The sequence below is a fragment of the Ornithodoros turicata genome, chromosome 3 (genome assembly GCF_037126465.1).
Source record: "Ornithodoros turicata isolate Travis chromosome 3, ASM3712646v1, whole genome shotgun sequence".
In the NCBI taxonomy this organism is placed as follows: domain Eukaryota; kingdom Metazoa; phylum Arthropoda; class Arachnida; order Ixodida; family Argasidae; genus Ornithodoros; species Ornithodoros turicata.
This window is the reverse complement of record NC_088203.1, coordinates 95,912,887-95,931,250: the sequence shown is the minus strand read 5'-3', so window position 1 is coordinate 95,931,250 and position 18,364 is coordinate 95,912,887. Positions and strand designations below refer to the sequence as shown.

Genomic DNA, 18,364 nt, shown 5'->3' with positions numbered 1-18,364 from the left:
TAACAGTACTCAATCGCAAGGTTTTCTATAGACCGTGGTGGATAAAGTTGCAGAAGTGTTCCTGCTCACGGTGACATCCAGGAATGAGATTCTTCCCTGACATTCTGTTTGCCTATTTGTCCTGTCCTCAACATATTACATCATTAAATTAGCAATTGTCATAGATACCGGGCTCTCCTACCGCTGTCTGCGGTTTTCCCTGGGTTTTCCGAAGACTTTCCAGACGAATGTCGGCACAGTTCCCCCTGAAGTCGGCCCAGGACGCATATACTAACCCCCTGCCCCCACTCCTTTCTGCTGTCATCTCTCCATCTGTCCACATCTGTACGCCCCTCATAGCCACAGTTGCTTGAAAAAAGAAAGATACCGGGCTCCCTATACGGCATCTGTCAATTTGCTTGCATACATCTGTCTTTGAACAAAAAGAAGGTCTAATCCGGGTATATTTTTAACAAATTCAAGATGTCATCAACTGAGAGAGCTGTATACGGTCTTCTAAAGTAGCACCGTTGTCGAATTCTTCTCGCACAATTTCAATTGCCAACTCAACTGGTACATTGGTAAAAAGAGATCGTATGATATCATCAAAACAACATCGTATGATATCATCACTTCATCGTCTAATGTCTTGAGATTACGGATCACTTTACGAAACTCAATGGAACTCTTAACTGACAGTCCATTCCCATACACTGTGGGCGCTGACAACTGAATGAGGAACTTTGATAATTTGTACGAAGGTGTATCTATGAAAGACACACACCTGTCACACGAGCAGTCATCAACGGTCATTGAAACCAACGGCTATTGAACATGCGCATAGCACCACCTAGCGGGTAACGTGTCAACTTATCAAAGAGCATTGCATCCAATGCTCCCTGACAAGTTCACACGTTATCCGCTTGGTGGCGCTAAGCGCATGCTTAACTGTCATTGGTTTTAATAGTCGTTGGTGGCTGCCGTGTGACAGGGGTATACGACGCAAAGGACAGCCTTCCTTTTGAATCTTTGGGAGGCAAAGATCTGTCGCACCATCAGATGAAAAGAGCCGTCGGTATATGCAGCACTTCTGCTATGAAGGTTCATACAACATACACAGGCACGCGGAAACAACATAAAATAACAACATAATGATATAGCAATAACGACACACGCGCCACAGTGCAACACACATGACCACCCGAATTCGCCATAACCTAACGCGCATTGCTACTTCTCGGCGAGGAGCTAACCTAAAATTCCGAGCTCAGTAGAGCAACATGCCACTGACTGTTTTTCTTTCTCCTTGTAACATGCGCGACAATGACTGCGCGATAATTCACTTTCTATGCATGAACATTTTATATTTTGCTTAGTCGCCACTCTCCTCCCCAATTTTTTTCTTCTGTCCGCCGTCAGCATCATCATCATTTTACATTGTATAGCTACTGAGGCATGCGCATCGATGTGGCTTTTACAGCGAAGTGGCGTTACCGCTTAGGACAAGTTGACTCTCCCCTATGCTGTCACTGCGTTGCTGTAGGAGACCTAGAGCACATTCTTCTCCATTACCCACACTATCAACCTTCCCGAATCGGGCTCTCGCAATCTCTCACACACAAAATCGCTTGGTCCCTGGCCACATCCAGCCCACCAACGCTCTGCCCTCAAAGCTCTCTTCACCTTTCTGGACACCATAGGACTTCAATACTTATTGTGAAGGGGATCATTATTTCATTCCCGGCATCACCACCAACAATGGGGTACAGTATCGCCCCTGGCGATGAAACTCCCCATTCATCATCTCACAACAAAGTTGTTGTTGGACGAATATAAAGTGCTGTTCATACGGGTGACGACACCTAAATTAACTACAGAAACCGGTTTCAGCGTAAAAGCAGTACTGACAAAAAAAAAAAAAAAAAAAAGAGAAAAGAAAAGAAGTCCGTATCTTCAGAATGTCACAGATTACAACGTTAATTATCAGCAAAGAAAGCACAGTCGAATTGCTCTCATTTTGACTATTTGCAGTAGTGCCCTCTACGTATGACTTCTAGCATGGGTAGCGTAATCTTCGTGTCGCCTCGATGGAAACATGTAATATGCTGTGTCCTTTGCCCTGTCCACGCTGAAGTCTTACCCTGACACGACGCCTTCCTTGACTATCTTCATCCTAGAACTACCTTCCAAAGAGTACGTGGTTTGGACGCAGCGTAGACTGTCTGCGTAAGAGTCTGGTGTTCTCTCCACATCATACCACGTGCCTACGAACTATAAAAAAACGGCATGGTTGGGAATGCAAAGACAAATGACCACAACCAACAGTCGTTCCTATACAGAAAGCTATTCAATCAAATTTAGACTCTCTTGTGCACGACATGCAAGACATAAAAAATAAATAAATGAATAAACGATAACAAAAACGATACCTACCCTGCTAAAATCTAGGTTCTTCGCAGCTGGAACTCGTCGACAGCATTCTGTACCGATAGCCAAGGACGCCGCTAACGCGAACCAACAACAAGGGACCTGCATTATGTCGGATACACCATCGAATGCGTCAGGCACTAAATGTCCGTAAGCCTGCGCTGGAAGCTGAAAGTGTGTCGCCAACTACGGAAGCGGTTTTCGCCCGTTCTGAATATGCATTCTGTTTCTTATATGAACCGTGAAATATACTGCCAATCGGTTCCAGTACGTGTGCCTCCCGTTGATTGTGCATTGTAGGCCTAATTTCGATAGCACGTACCGAGCCCAATTGAAAACTACTGAACGTCAAGCATACCAGCAGCGAGAAAAACCTCCCCAGACAAACACTGCAATACCCCGGGAATCCGAAAAATGAAGCGACATGCCTCGTGCGACTGTCAGACAATACGTCCTTGAGGCCACCAATGATCCAAGGAAAACACTCTTACCCGTTACGTATGTACAGATGACTCACTTACAAGTGTTGAATCCGCCTCAGCTCTCTTTGATCCAGCGGGGCAGTCTTCAAACACAGGCTTAGTCATAAAACATCCTCCACTGCAGCGGAACTTCACGGTATACGTACTGTCAGCCTTCCGATGGGAAAACTACCACCTATAGAGACTGGTGAAAACTGGAGAATCCAGCGATATGACGGAAGGAGAAGCTTCAGGTCCGGAACTGCCGTTACTTGGAGCCAGAGACTGTTCTCAGCAGAAGAACAGTCTTTTTTTTTTCGAAATATCGGCGGCTCTAGACCTGAGGCTTCAGCTTCAGTCACACGGAGTCTGGCTAATTCTCAGATTCCAATCCTGGTAAATAATAATAGGTAATCGGAGCAGATTTAGATGTAAGGTGTGTCAGCCTGTGGCGACATGCTGTACGTGCCGCAGGGTAGGAATTTTGACCTTCCGGGATTTGTTTCACGTGCGCCGGAAATCTCCGACACACGGTGGTGGAAGCAATGTCTACCTCTCGTAGATGGCTACCGTCCTCGAGCGGGATCGAACCCGCGATCTTGAGCTCATCAAGCCAACACGTTACCGACTGAGCTACCGAGGCCGGTTCCAAACCTGCAATGAGTACCATACAGGCAGTAAAGGAGGCCGCTGTAGCGACCCGTGGACGACGACGACGACGCGCCACTACCGCCACTACTACCACGAGTCATGGCACAAGCCAGCCGCTTCCATCGGCAACTTCCAGGAGTGAAGCCACGGATTGAGGAGCTCCAGACAGTAATCTGGCACCAGACACTAATCTGATATGGAGGAGCTCCCCAGTAGAGGAGCAACACCTCCTCTACATTTGGTGACCCAGTGGCCCGAATAGCTTAGTCCGGTAGACAATTTCGGCCGGTCAAGTGCGTCAACCATCCCAAATTTTACATCGATTCAAGACTACCCAAAAGTCACTCCTAAAGCCATCGCCGAAGGTACGTACGGTGCCTCGGCCTCGTTTCTCCGTGGGCGCGGCAACGCTCCATGCCCATTAAACGACTTGGCATATCACGGCACCGCTCCCAACTTGCGCCACTCCCAGCACGCCACTGTCACCTTCTTCTTCTTGTTGTTCATTAAGGGTTAGGGAATGTTAGCCATTCACGCCGCCTCAAACTTCGCGACTGTCCTCCTCAAGCGCCCACCAGTAGCACTTTTCCGAGCCACGCGCTCCAGTACCGGTTGCAGTACGGCAGTACGTGCAGTAGGGCAGTACGGTTGCAGTACGCCGTCGATCGCACGCACCTCGCGCATCTCCTGCGCAAAAGGTCAAGGAACACAGCCAGTGCAACCTTTCAACGTAGCCTTCTCCGTTGGTCTTCATCTTCGGCAAGCCAGCAGCCAATCACCCTCTGGTAGATAACGGGCACCGGGACCACGGTTCCACCGGGTACTCGCAGGGTGTCCACAGTAAGCTCCATTACCGGTCTCCAACTGCTTCGCGATGTCCTTCCCGGCACCTCTCTGGCAGCAGCTCTTAGAGATCACTGCTCATGTGCCGGTTGCGGTACTGTCGCCCTCTCTCCCTCGAGCCCACACCGCTTCAGATCCTCACTGGAACCCGGCCGGATCGCAGTGCACTTGTCCTCCCATCACGCTACTGCCTGCATCCACTGTGATAACAAGCAGTGTGCATAGCCGTCCCTCGTCCACCTGGCACCTTAATTCTCGGCCTCGTGGTATCGACGCGGACCTCAACTGCAAGCACCGCCCCGCGACTGAGGGGGAGTGAAGTAGCGACCCGTGGACGACGACGACGACGCGCCACTACTACCGCGCGCCACGGCACAACCTAGTCGGTTCTATCAGCAACGTCCTGCAGGGAACCCACGGGCTGAAGAGCTCCCCAGCACACCCGGCCTTCCAGGACCTTTCCATCACCACCGATCAGGATTCATGTAGAGGAACAACATTTCCTCTACACCACCGATGAAAGCCTAAAAAAAAAGGCTTACAGTAGACCCATGTTTATCCGGACTGGCTATTTCCCGATTATGAGCGATCCAGATAACACGTAACATGAAAGCGGAAACGCCAGCAGTTGCTAATCAAGCCTTTGTCTACTTCGGAGACTGTTCACTGTCATTTCCATAAAGCTACTGTAGACAACTAGCTGCTTTGAACGTTAACTGATTGGTGGACGAAAATATAAAAAATACCTACTGATGAATTTAATACTGATTCATTCATTCAAAAAGTGCCAGGACAGTTCTCAGTGCACTTCTCGCATTCTCAGCACACGCCAACGGTATCGGACAGGGAATCAGGGGGCTTAAAGGGACTGTCGCATCCGGAAACGTGTGCATGCGACCGATACGGTAATGTTCGATACCGCTTCACAGTCTACTTGGCCACGTTTCTATTCCGTAAGCAGCCTCCATATTAACCAAACGAGTTTTAAAGATTCACAGTCACTCTGCAGCTGAGGAAGCCCCAGCTATAGTAACGTCATCATGACGTAAGCCAGGCACACGAATGGAAGCGCGCGTAGGCGATTGACTCGTCTGCTTCGCCCGTTCGCACCACGGACTACTAAATGGTCCTCGGTACAGGCGCCGACTTCCGCCTAGCAGTGCGAGTTCTGAGGAACGCAGTGTTACGCTCATTCCACAAGACCGATCACAGGCTCTCCGCGACCTGCAAACGCTGTCACACCCGCCGGCCGCAATTGGACTTGCCCGAGTGACGTTTTCTCAGATTTTCAGAAAGGGAAATCCAGCATACTCTCAACATCCGTCTTCTGCTCTTGCCATGCATTGGATCAAATTGCGCAGAAACTACTCCAGTTTTTAGCGTCGGATTTTCGGCGTTATTGTCGGTGATGAACGAGGGCGGATGTCACAGTCCCTTTAATCGCTTACGTTCAACTTGATGCGAACAGCATCTCAAATGTTGTCTTCGCCGGCTCCTGAGGATCAGGAACCTGCACGAACAGACTCGCTCTCGTTTTTGCAGAGATTCGGAATTCGCGGAAACAAAAACAACAACAACTTTCATTGCGTGCTGCTGGGCGAACGTTGGTCGCCGTAGCAACAGACGCGTGAGAGGATTTCCGCACGAGAACGCAAGGAGTTCACCCGAGCTGAACTTTTTTTCCATGCACGCACCGGGTCGCAAGCGGGAACGCAGTCTTCTACGCGTGCGTTTTGAGACACATCTCCTCCTCTGTGCGGAATGAATTTCAACATGGCCGCAGCGAACATGGAGTAAATGGAGGTTGCAAGAAAGAAAGATGCATGATTCATTACACTTAAAAGGGACGGTCGCATCCGGAAACCCATCTATGAAATCGATACCCATTACATTCGGCATCAGCGTACAATCTACCCGGCAAATTTGTTTTCGTCAGAAAAGTGCTTAGATGTTAATTAAGGTTCGGCGCTGGTTCCGCGGCCGCAGAAGCTCCGGCAGCGTGACGTCGCTCCGTAAGCACAGCAGTGAGAGGGCGGCGCACAGAGGAGGAAAGGCGCCGTTCAGACGCTCCCTTAACTCTATGAGACGCCTGCACGGCCGCGGCATTCGTTTTCTCAAGGTCGCTCCTAATTGGTTCTTAGGGAGTGACGTTTTCTCATTTTTCCAGAGAGGGAATTCCGGCATGCTCTCAACATCCGGCGTCGGCTCTTGTCATGTATTCCGTCGAATAACAGTATAACTACGCCATTATTTCGCGTAGTATTTTCGATGCCGTGGTCTGTGGTCCAGGAGGAATAAAATGACACAATAGTTTCGAGATCGACAGGAACGGATGCGACCGTCCGTTTAGCACTTCAATTACATTCAAGCTAACAGCCGCTTGTGTCACGCCGGACTCGAACCTGGACTTCAAGCTTTCCGCAATGAAGCTTCGTGATCTTTGTAAACCGAAGTGGCATTTGCACACGTATCTCGTTGTCTATTTGCCCTACGAAGTTCCGGTGGCGCACGATGGCGCATTTATGCGTGCGAAATCGACAGAAAAATCGTGGAAGCCATACTCGGCGTATAAAATAAACAAAGCGACGAAAACATCGGCTTCAGTGCATTGGGATAGGCAACATGGCGGCCTCAGGAGAGTTGTATCCAGGTACCGCTAAGGGAGCCGTCAGTGAAGAAACCGAAACGATGTCCCACATTGATGCTCATCCGCAGTGCCCCTAGCGGTGCCCGCACAAAACTCGCCTGAGACCTCCATGTTGCCCTATTCTAATACACGGAAGCCGATGTTCTCGTCGCCATGTTTATTTTTTAAGCTCATGAGTATGGCTCCGACGATTTTTCAGTAGCTTTCGGACGCATCAATGCGCCATCGTGCGCCACCGGAAGTTCGTCAGTTAAGTAGACAACAATCTAAGTGCGCAAATGCCACTTAGGTTTATCTGCACAGACCCTGTATACGAGCAGTCAAGCGGACTGCTTATGTTGCAGGTATACGTACGCAGATGTCTGCACGCAATGAAACGCAGCAGTGTGAACGTGTACCAGGATGTGTTTCGTCCACCTAAGGGTTGCTTACAATGCGCTCACTGTTTGGTTATACGTCACTAATACTGCATCTAAAAAAAGGTGTTCCAGTGGGAATATCCGGACCTGTCGTGCGCCGTGGGACGACGACATCCCGTTACGTACCTCTTTCCTTCTTCCCGCGAAGTAGTCTCAATAAAGTAGCGTTATCCGCGTCATCAGCACAAAAAGATGCTAAAAACAAATATTACTATCATCTTTAGTAGAAAAAATAACAATAATGGCGTCATAAGGTGAAGGAACAACAGGATTCCTTCCAGATTTGAACCAGTGGCGTGACATTTCCCGCGAAAATGAGCGAGCACAATATAAAGGATTCTTATACTGCGTTTTATCTGTGTTAGTGTTCAATTTAGTTCACCAATTTCAGTGTATCTAACTTAGGGGAAGAATCGGGTACTGGTGCGGCTGCCATCTTCTGCAGCACGCGCTGCTCAAAGCACCCCCATTAAGACACGACTGGCGTAAACAAAAAATATTTCGTTTTATTTGCGCTCACATATTACATTGTCTGTGGGGATAGAATGAAAGAAAAGAAAAGCTTTCGAAAACTATTTCCTTTCTTCCTATATTTATACATCACCTACGTCTTCCAACAAATTCGGCTTCCTTAAAAAAAAATGCGCGTCCCTACGAGGTCGCGTACACGCGCGGCTCTCATTTAAATGCATTTCTCTCTATCTCTCTCTCTAGCGACGAAACACTGAATAATAAGCGTTACCTTGAATAGAACAATATATTAGCGTACTTTTAAACCATTCTATGGCGCTGACGCGCCTCGTATATGTCAGCATACTTTCCATCTCCATAGGCCTCGCAGGCTCATCCTGTTTCACCGGGCATGGGCCTTCATAGTTCAAGATAGAGAGTGCACACATCCTAGACACTTATAGAACCTCTCGAAATGTTCTTGGCAAGGCTTGAGTATGAAAGACAAAATCACGCTCAAAGCATTGGCACGGCGTCCTGTGGTTAAACCCTGTAGTCTATGGAAGGCGTCGCTTACGCAGGATTTGCATTTCGAACCGCGTGACACGTCATGCCCCCCCCCCCCCCCCAACAGGTCACCGAAGCGTTCTACTTTCGATTCTGCACGCAACGTTTTGTTATGAATACGTAAGTTCCACTTAATAATCAGGCACATCAGCATCATTAATGCACTGGAACTAGAAAGCAGAATAAGGCTATCCCCCGCGATACTCCTCTCGGCAGCACGGGGCCTATAGAATTCGTAACTCAGTCATGTCTCTGCAAAATGCACGTGAGGCGTTTGCTTCTTCGAGAAGGCACTGTGTCAGTGGAGAGCTATGGCATACACCGGCGCAGTCCAGTAGTCGACCCCCTGGAGGTGCCTAGCGTTGCGAAGCACTTTCTACACTACATGTAGCGTCCATCTGTGACTGTGTGAGGTCCTACAACGTACGTCGACTGACTTGTAGTGTGAGAGCGCCATCGGCGAGTTTCTTGAGGTAGTTCCATGCCTCAGTTCTTGTCATTGCTCCCACGGATTGTTCGTTTATGGCAATAAGTTCGCTGCCGATTTGGAGACGACCATCTCGTTCAGCCGCACCTCCTATGGATAGAATGGGTTTCATGATGAGTACTTAAACGAAGATGGAAGGCGACAAAACGCCAGGTAGCACACGTATCATAATGAATAACAACTTTATTTGATGATGATTCATCGCCAGGGGTGACACTCCACTGCTGACAGTAATGGGATGAAATGGAATAATGAGTCACTTCACAGTGAGGACCCAAGTCCTAGGGTGTCCAAAAAGGTCAGAAGAGCTTTGAGGACAGAGCGTTGGTTGGCTGGATTTGGCCATCGACCACGCCATTCTGATAAAGAGAGGGGGCGAGTGTCCAGCTGATTGTGAGACCCAGGGAAAGCGTAGTTCGCCAAGGTTGGTAGTGTGGGCAATGAAGAAGAATGTGCTCTAGATCTTTCAGACTACCGCAGTGACAGCATCTGGGATAGTCAACTTGTATCAAGCGGTAACGCCACTGAGCTGTAAAAGCCACATCGAGTCGCATCCGATGAATTAATGCAGCGCCTTGACGAGAGGTGTTCCGTGGCATCCGGAAAGCGAGCGCTGGATCAACTCTTCTAAGCAGAGACCAAATACTATATGACTACAACTCTTCTGAACATAGGAGGACGAATGAATCTCAGGCAACCTATACCAATTGGTGCCCGCATAGAAAGCTAAAAGAAGAAGGAATGACGATTGTTGTGGCGGGACATTGTGGTGGTGCCTGTAGCTCGCTTCCCAAGGGAGTAAGCGTCACGACCAACACAGGCTCAGCAAAGCCAAAGTATAGGGTCGAATTTGCGACGGGGTAAATCCAGGGGGTTAAATCCACGGGGAAAGATGATGGCAAGGCAGGGGTTAAGGAGCCAAGTCGTGAACGTACCTTTGAAGATCCGTTTGATCACAAGTGGTCTATCACCGAGAGGCGAGTCCTTGCCACCCTCCAGGGTGAAACCTAACCCAAGGCCATCTTTTACCAGTGTAATTGTTTCTGGAAAAAGACACGAGAGATGAAGTGAATATAGAGAGGGCAGTATATTACGGGGTCAGGCTACTGATCCACGAACTAGACACCAAGACTGCGCTAAAGTAACTATCACTTGCTCTGCGGGTCCTTGAGACTCAAACGCCAAATTTTACACCGTTAACGGCAAAACCTTTGCAAATTATCAGCAACGCATATCAACTTAGAACCAGTAACATAAGGAAATGATGTAGATCTTAAGGGATGGTCGCATCTGCAAACCCATCTATGAAACCGATACCACTGTGTTCGGCATCGGCCGACAACCTACCCGGCTAATTGTTTCGTCCGAAAAGAGCTTATATATTAAATATACGAATTTTAAAGATCAGCACAGCTTCAGTGGCCATAGAAGCTCCGGCGGCGTGGCGTCATTCATTAAACGGAGGAGTGAAAGCGCGGCGATCAGAGGACGAAAGGCGCCATCCACTCTATGGACCCCTACCCGAGAAACGTCATCATGACGTTGGTAGACAGACTGAAACCGAAACAAATCGGAAAAGGAGGACTGGGTTCCACGAATGGACACTTATTGGCTGCCTCCTAGTGAAAAAAAAAAAAAAAGTAGGACCAGTGGTCGCGTCCCTTTCAGGGACCATCGTAACCCCCTAAATACCGTGGCTTTCGGGCGCGACCTTGTTCGCCTCTAGCTTCGAGCATAGCTCAACCAAATTGGTGGCGCTGTCGAACACTATGACGTCGTTTGTTTACAAATAGGAACAGGTCTATTGCCCCGTAACTCTATGACACGCCCGCTCGGCCGCGACATTCCTTTTCTCAAGGTCGCACCCTCATTGGATCTTAGGGAGTGACGTTTTCTCGTTTTTCCACAGAGAGAGAATCCCGGCATACCCTCAATATCGGTCGTCTGCTCTTCTCATGCATTCCGTCGAATACAGTCAAACTACGCCACTGTTTCGCGTGGAGTTTTCGATACCGTAACCGTGGTCAGTGGACCACGAGGAATGAAATGACACGGTAGTTTCGAAATCGACTCTAACAGATGCGACCGTCCCTTTAGGCTGATTTCACACTAACGTTTTTCTCGTCCGTGTTTTTCATGGAGCCAGAACGGACCCGTTGGAACCTACGGGGCTCGATTGCCCTTTGGTTGAAGCAAACTAGTTTTGAGCACACTAGCCTATTTCGACAAATACCATAGTGCGAAATAGGCCTTACCCATAAAACGATGAAAGAAATCATTACAGCAATAATAGGAAAGTAGCAAAATGCATTAACGTGAGGCGAGATTACGCTGACATATCTGTCACTCAAACATTCGTTTATCCTAGCATGCAAGGCAGCAGCATGTATCACATTCTTCTTCTTCGAGAGAGAGTGAGATAATGAGAAAAAAAGTCAGCAAAGCGGTTGCAATGGGGGGGGGGGGGGAGGTAATGGCAGGCGGTTGCAATGCAATAACGAGGTGTCTAAATGTGGACCAACGACATTCTCGTGGTATGTTGCCTTGACACGTGTCCGACAATGTCAGGTTCAAACGTCATGACGTACCATACTTTGTAGGCGTGCTGCATTGTGGCTGTTCCGTAGTCACCTCAGTGTCATCGACGACATCAAGCACGGAAGACAGACTGGAAGCCCGGCTTATGTTGGGCGTTGTCCGCACAGACTGTCGACCCTCCCGAGAGATGACCAGCACGACCTCCTGTCGAGGTGCCTTGAGAATGTCGATGGCCTCTCGGTGAGTAGCGCCTTTCATCGTCTTCCCGTTGATTGACAGGATTCGATCTGACTTGCGAATTCTGCCATCTCGGTCAGCCAGGCCTCCGGCAATCACTTTGTGCACCTGTGGGGTCATACGGTCACCTTGATGCATCGAACGTCAAGCTATACACTCGCAACAGAAAATTTCGATTCAGATTATTAGCACATTTATCTTAAGAATATCTTCGTGTAGTATACCGTATGATATGGCAACAAAGAGCTTCAGAAATCATGTTTGATCAAGTCGCCACACTGAAGAAGCCTGAGCTATGGGTAAAACAGAAAAGAAAAGGACACGACACGACACGAAACGCTCATAACAGTCAAATCTTTTTGCTGGCTTGAGCAGTTGCCGTGTACTTTTCTATGTTTTACCCGTAGTTCAGTTTCTTGTTTTGGTTTAGTATAGAGTTAAATCAGCTCAAATCAGAGTTCCACCAGCTCGCTTGCATCTATGCAACTTTGTCATTCACCAAGACGCTCACCCGGAGCCCTCGCAGAATTTACATAGAGACAACTCTCTTTCTCCCAAGTCATTTTGGGGGGGAGAACGCTAGGTGGGACCAAAGCGGTCAAACGGCTGTCTCAAAGAACGCTCAAACGAACAAAGCAGCGATGCGACTCTCCCTTCTCCAATACATACTTACGGAGGGACCTCGTATCAATGCGATGAATAAATTATGTGCTGGAGCTATGTACTCCATCTAGATATATGCAACCAATAAATGATCGTGACATAGCACATCCAGCAACATATTGCCATCATAAACAACAGTGACATTACAAGGCCAACCTGCCCCTCCCTCTAACCTTCACAACTGAAAGAGGGACTTACCGGAAGAATAATTGTTATACTTCCCACTTACAACAAAAACACGCGGATTTGCCTTATCCGGTTCGCGCAGTAAAGTGCGAGAAGGATCTGTCACGTTCCACCTTTACCCATAGTGACGTTTTTGGCGTAGTAAGCCGACAGGTACAAAGAACCAGTGGAGGCCACTAACAGACAATGGCAGCGCGCTCTTACCGTGATCTCTTTTGCCTCGTAGTCGGATCCTCCAGCCAGCGTGATTCCCAATCCACTGGTAGGAGAGTCCCTATGAAGGATGACGACGTGAATGTCGTGTCCAGCAGCCCCTGCTTCATCCAGAGACTGGTTCGCATCGTCGATAAGTTGTTGCAATTCCTGTGGCGAAATTAAACTGCTCGTTGATGCCAAGGACGTCATTGAAGAGTACTGTTCCCTAGATGCCGAACTGTGTCCGGAGTCGTTAGAATCAATGGATGAGAAGCGGCGGTGCTCCGGAAGAGGAGGCTGCTGTTCCGACCTCATGGCGCGCAGAGATGCCAGCGTTCTTGGAGGAGCCTTTGTCGACTCACCCTCGAATGCTTTCTTAATATCTGTAACACTGAGCACCGGTGCTGCAGATCGGTTGCTTCGGTACACTCTTGCAGACTTCTCAGAGGGAGAATTGCGCAGGTAAACTGAAGAGGCCGGCTCGATCCAATCCAAAGACAATCTCCGTACATCTCTTTCTTCAATCAAGGAAGCGGGTCTGGGGACAGCAGCTCGTGTCTGACGTAGTTTAACCGGGATATCCTGGGTGGCGTTTCCGTTAATACTGCCGTTCGACACGGGTGTTGTCTTCTTTGATGCATCCTGGAACCTTGGAGGCAGCGGCAAGGGAAGTTTTCCATTCGTTGCAATGTCTTTTTTGTTGGGCGTCGGGACTACGGTCTGTGATTCCAGTGATCGTTGCTCCCATTTCTGCGCCAAAGCTTTGAAGCTTCTTGCGCTTTCCACGCTCTCTATGGGTTTCTTTAAGACTGTCTTTTGCTGTCCCAGCTGGCCAGCCCTCAAATGCTTCTGCCAAGCTTCGCCTGCAGATTCTTTTGATTCGCTCCTGGGATGCTGCTCCAGATTCAAGTTGGATACGCTTCCTGAGCTTATCCTCCGCGAAGGATCGAAATAGCTGCGTTTAGTCCGGTAGTTCCAGCTCTGGTCGTCCACGGAAGAAAACTTGGACTCCATTAGGGGCAGAATGTCGGATGCCCTACGCGCTTTTCTGACGTCACTTGGAATTTCACTTCTCGCGGTGTTCGATCTCAAGGGAACTATAGGTGCCTCCTTTACAACTGAAGTCTTTATCTCAATGGAAGCAAACGATGAGCTCTCTTTATTATCTGCAAGACTCCTGGGCAGCGTTGCACCTTTAGTAACACACGCATCTCCGTTCAGAGAAAGCGCAGGTTTTGGTGGCTCGCCATTCCTAACGTCATGTATCGTGCTGCCGTTTATGCTGCTGTGCCTACTGAGAGCTGGTTTTTCTTCAGGTGACGCTGCGCCGTTGACAGTGCTATGCCTGCTGGTGGACTTGTCAGCATCGGCAGCGTCGCAATTGTTTGTTTTGTTCGCGTACGCGGAGCTCGATAAATACCTTTCCAGTAAGGGTGATTGCGTGTATGCTGCTGTTCCGTTTGAAGCGTTGGCTGCCGACGTATCGTAAGTGGTTGGTTTTTGTACTTTTTCGGTGCCGTTCAGTACCATCGTATCCAGCCGTCCAAGAGGGTCAGCCTTCGACTTCTTCGCATTGTCACTGAAATGTCCACTGCACGACAAGCTAGAGAAAGAAGAAGACGTGCTGTTCGACCGGGACCTCACATCCGTCGATGACCCGCAACTTAATGGCGGAGGGGACATAACTGGGGTTTCTGGAAGTACAGGTGTCACCGGCTTACTGTGAGATAGGGAGAACTGGAAACCGTTTTGGGACGTGGCACTCGGTTTCGCGGGCTGAGGGATGTCAACCGATTTTGAAACTTGAAGAGAGCGACGTTTGAACGCAGGTGAGTACTTTGGCACGTCCGCAAGCTCAGATTTCCACGGCAGTTCCGACAGCAAGGCACTGGAGTTGACAGACTGTGACCTTTCACATCTGAGTTTTACTGAGCCTTCGTCGTCAGATGACGACACAGGTTTTGGTACGTTACACGTAGCGTTACTAACAATAACCGGCAAAGTTTTAGTGGAACCTGTGGGAACTTTTGGCTTATCTGGAATGATTAAGCCCTTCAGCTTACTAGTCGTACCGAACTTGGTAGTTTCCAGCATGGATGCCAGCATTCCAGAGTACCTCTTCTGAGTAGCTTCTGCAAGACTCCAGCTGGACCTTTTCTCCGGTGACCTGATCAAGGGGCTGCTGAATTGTGGTGCTGCCGGAGCTACTATCTCAGACGCAGTAGCGACTTTTGGCGGGGCCGCCGGAACTGGTGTAGTAGGTGCGGAGAGGACATCTGCTTGGACATCTTCCTGTTTCAGAGGCGGCGAATGGAGCAACGCGTTATCAGCGTTGTTTTTGTCAATTCTGGATTCTCCGTCACCTTGCCGACTGACGGGCGTCATGACTGACTTCGTCTTTTCTTCACCTTCTGAATTCGAAAGCGAAGACAAAGGATCATCGGTAAAGATCCCCGAGTCCTCGTAGCTTGAGGAGAGGACCTTCTTGCGTGGGGCTTCTTGGACTGGAGACGGCGGAAGCTCCTCCTGCTTGAAATCGGGCTCCGTGTATGCAGGAGGGAATTCGTGTCCGTCTGGAGGAAGTCTCTGCAGTGATGGGAACGGCTCGTCCGGAAAATCGCAAGTGGACATTTGGTCACGGACTGCTTCGGACGTTTCGGTGACGATACAGGTTTCTGCTTCTTCTGGCACTGCAAAAAATGTACATCGTGACTCACATTTTCAAATGGATAAAAACCCCAGTGCGGGGTAACGCTTCAGAAGCACGACATATGCACAGCCCTGACTGACAAATCAAGGGTTTATTCATCACAACAACAGTGCCCATATTTCCCTTTCCCTCTCTCCACTAACATGTCTATAACTGGCGCAGATATGGTTATTATGCTTATTCGCTCATCTGTTCAGTTTATGTGGCCTGCGCGTGGGTTGGTCGGAGCAAAACCGCCGTGTGAAGACTAGATGCACTTGGCCTTACTTTCGTAAGGTGTACAAGCACAACGAATACACGCAGCGAAGCTTTCAACTGTCTATTGACACAAGCTTCCATGCAGTGGACTGCATTTCGTAAGGTGTGCGCCTTGGATGTACCTCTGGTAAGGTCCAGGATATCGCACATTTGTCTTTGACGCTGGGATGAGTGGTGTTTGCCTGTCCCCTAGAGCAGGGGTGTTTTCACTAGGTTTTCCTAAGAGGCTTCTAGGCAAATATCGGCACAGTTCCCCGTGAAGGTAGCCCAGGACACACAATCCCCGAGGCCACTACACTAGCAGGCAGATCGTCCGGCAATAACACGTCACCAGTCAACGAGCCAATCAACCAGCCCAGACCAGGTGACATGATGTTTGTTCCGTGTTTGCTAATTAACCGTGCAGATTACAACTGAACAAATGTGCTTCGACACGAACATTTTGCATTCCTACCCTGAAGCTGTATATGAACTGAGAGAGTGGAGTTTGTTCTTGACAAGCAAAACCAAAGGGAAAACGCAGAAACGCAAATGTCCAACAATAAACATACGCGTCATGCCCCTGTATGGAGATGAAGCGACAATATACGCATGACAGGCCTCTCAGTGACGGCGAACAAAAGTCTTCTATTCAACTCTTAGGAAGACACAAACCAGAAACACTTCCCGAGAAATTTGTCTGCGACAGTTGCTCACTTGAGGCCAGCGACGGAGGCGCCGTAAGGCGATATTCAGCACATTCAATCCTCGTCATGCGTCTTGCTTCATGACCAAGAAAACGCACGCAGTGAAGACGCGTGACAACGTATCAAATACTTTCATCGCGCGTCCACCCTCATTGCTCGGTGTATTCATGTCAAAGGCATCAGAAGACCGGGTAACCTTTCAAGAAATTGAAAACCGGGACGCGTCGTGTCAAGGCACGCTCATTAAGACTGGTATTACGTCTTTGTCCATAAAACTTCAAGGATTATGGCTTCTTCAGAACTGGCTTGGATGGTTTAATGACGGCGCATAATTGCATTGGTTATTAGCAGAGAAGCATGTGTCATATAGGCCGTCGTGTAGTAGAGTGTAAATACAAAAGGAATCACACGGTTACGCTCGATGAACAAGCATCGTACGGAATGTCCATTGGAGGACCACGCTTTGAGGCAACGCAATCAGGAAGCGATACAATGCGGAGCGCGGCCTCAAGCCTTTCGGCTTTTTTGCCTCTGTTCCTCTCACACTTACGTGTGACAATAAAACGTTTGTCCACTCCAATTTGTCCAATTTGTCCACTCAGCGCGAAGGATCGCCTACGTAGACCAATCTGAAACCTCTCCGGATTGTCCGGGATGGGGGGGGGGGGAATTGTTCCCAAAAAAAAAGGGAAAAGAGTAAGATAAAAGGGGACGGGGCATTGTCCGACTTAATCCTATCCTCGTCGCCAAAGTGTCGTGTCTTGCTCGGGCCACAGCCAGTTCCAGAACACTTTACTGACGACGATGGCACTAGTACCCTCCTTTCCCTTTGTCTTTGTCTTAGTATGACGGTAACGTCATCTTTCATTCCGTGAAGGTGAATATTTAACAACATCTACATGAATGACGAAGGAGTCCACAATGAGTCATGGACGCTGCGTGATACCTATGTTTACGAAAGCGGCCGTTGTCTTTTGCCCACGAACAGTCTATGCATGATACAGGATGGTTGACGCAAAAATATCACTATACTTCCGCACCGCACACCCCTCGCTCATGGCTAAACTGAGAAGAAAAAAACTTGTGAGACAATAATACAAGCTAATGCTCCGTTTAGCGCCGGTTTCCTCACTTGCGCATTAATAACTTCCTTCAGAGGCACACACAAACGCACTTCGTAAGGACGACGCGACACAAGACTATGTGTACGATACGCATTTCCTCGTTCCGAAATAGCAGTACTTGCAGTTGTGGAAGACATCAACCAGTGCGAAAAGAAGAAAAAAAAAGCAAAAAAAAAAAAAAACAGATTTATAGCGTCGAACTCGAAGTATGAAGGAAGCGACTTGTGGCTGGCCACAGAAGGAGCAGCCATTGTGTGAGTCATGGCGTCCGCTGCTTTGCACGTTTCGCTGCACAGGAATGAAGAGGCGTATTGGCACAGAACAAATGGTCGCTTGGAATCGCACGAAAGAATGCACGACGTTCTTCGTTCGTCGGATGTGGTCCATGGACACCGTTTCTTTATTCTTTTTTTTGTCACGTCGTTTCCGCTTGTGTGTGTTTTGGTGGAAGGTACAACCGAAAGTTCATTGCCGCCTTCGACATGACTGACCTGCGTGATTCCCTGCAGACCCGAGTTCAGAGCTACGAGTTGATGCATTATAGTGGCTGTATGGACTAGTTAGTACCACGGCCTACTAGATTATAACGACCGCGTCATAATCGGCCACCCCTATGAGGAACCCGCCCGTTCGATCCGCTAGGGGCGCTACTCATCGGCACGCGGGATCTACATCGTAATTGGAGAATGCAAATTTGAATTTTGAACGCGCAAAAGCGGACGTACGACTACCGCAACAGACGACAGCACCAGCTCCTATGAAAACGTGTAGAATGATGATGATAATCAACTTTAAAATGAAACATCTCTCGTGGGACATCCACCGCTTGTACAAAA

The 18,364-nt window shown here is 48.8% G+C and overlaps 1 protein-coding gene across 1 annotated transcript in view; it reads right to left on the bottom strand.

Annotated features, from left to right (window-relative positions):
* Positions 1 to 7,913: 7,913 nt before the first annotated feature.
* The window catches only part of LOC135388883 (uncharacterized), an 82,201-nt gene continuing 71,750 nt past the window's right edge, over positions 7,914 to 18,364 (bottom strand). The window contains exons 7-10 of the mRNA XM_064618745.1: positions 12,760 to 15,440; positions 11,520 to 11,814; positions 9,867 to 9,974; positions 7,914 to 9,021 (exon numbers count right to left, since the gene is read on the bottom strand). Of these exons, the coding sequence (XP_064474815.1) occupies positions 8,861 to 9,021; positions 9,867 to 9,974; positions 11,520 to 11,814; positions 12,760 to 15,440 (3,245 nt within the window). The 3' untranslated portion in view covers positions 7,914 to 8,860. The remainder of the gene's footprint in view (positions 9,022 to 9,866; positions 9,975 to 11,519; positions 11,815 to 12,759; positions 15,441 to 18,364) is intronic.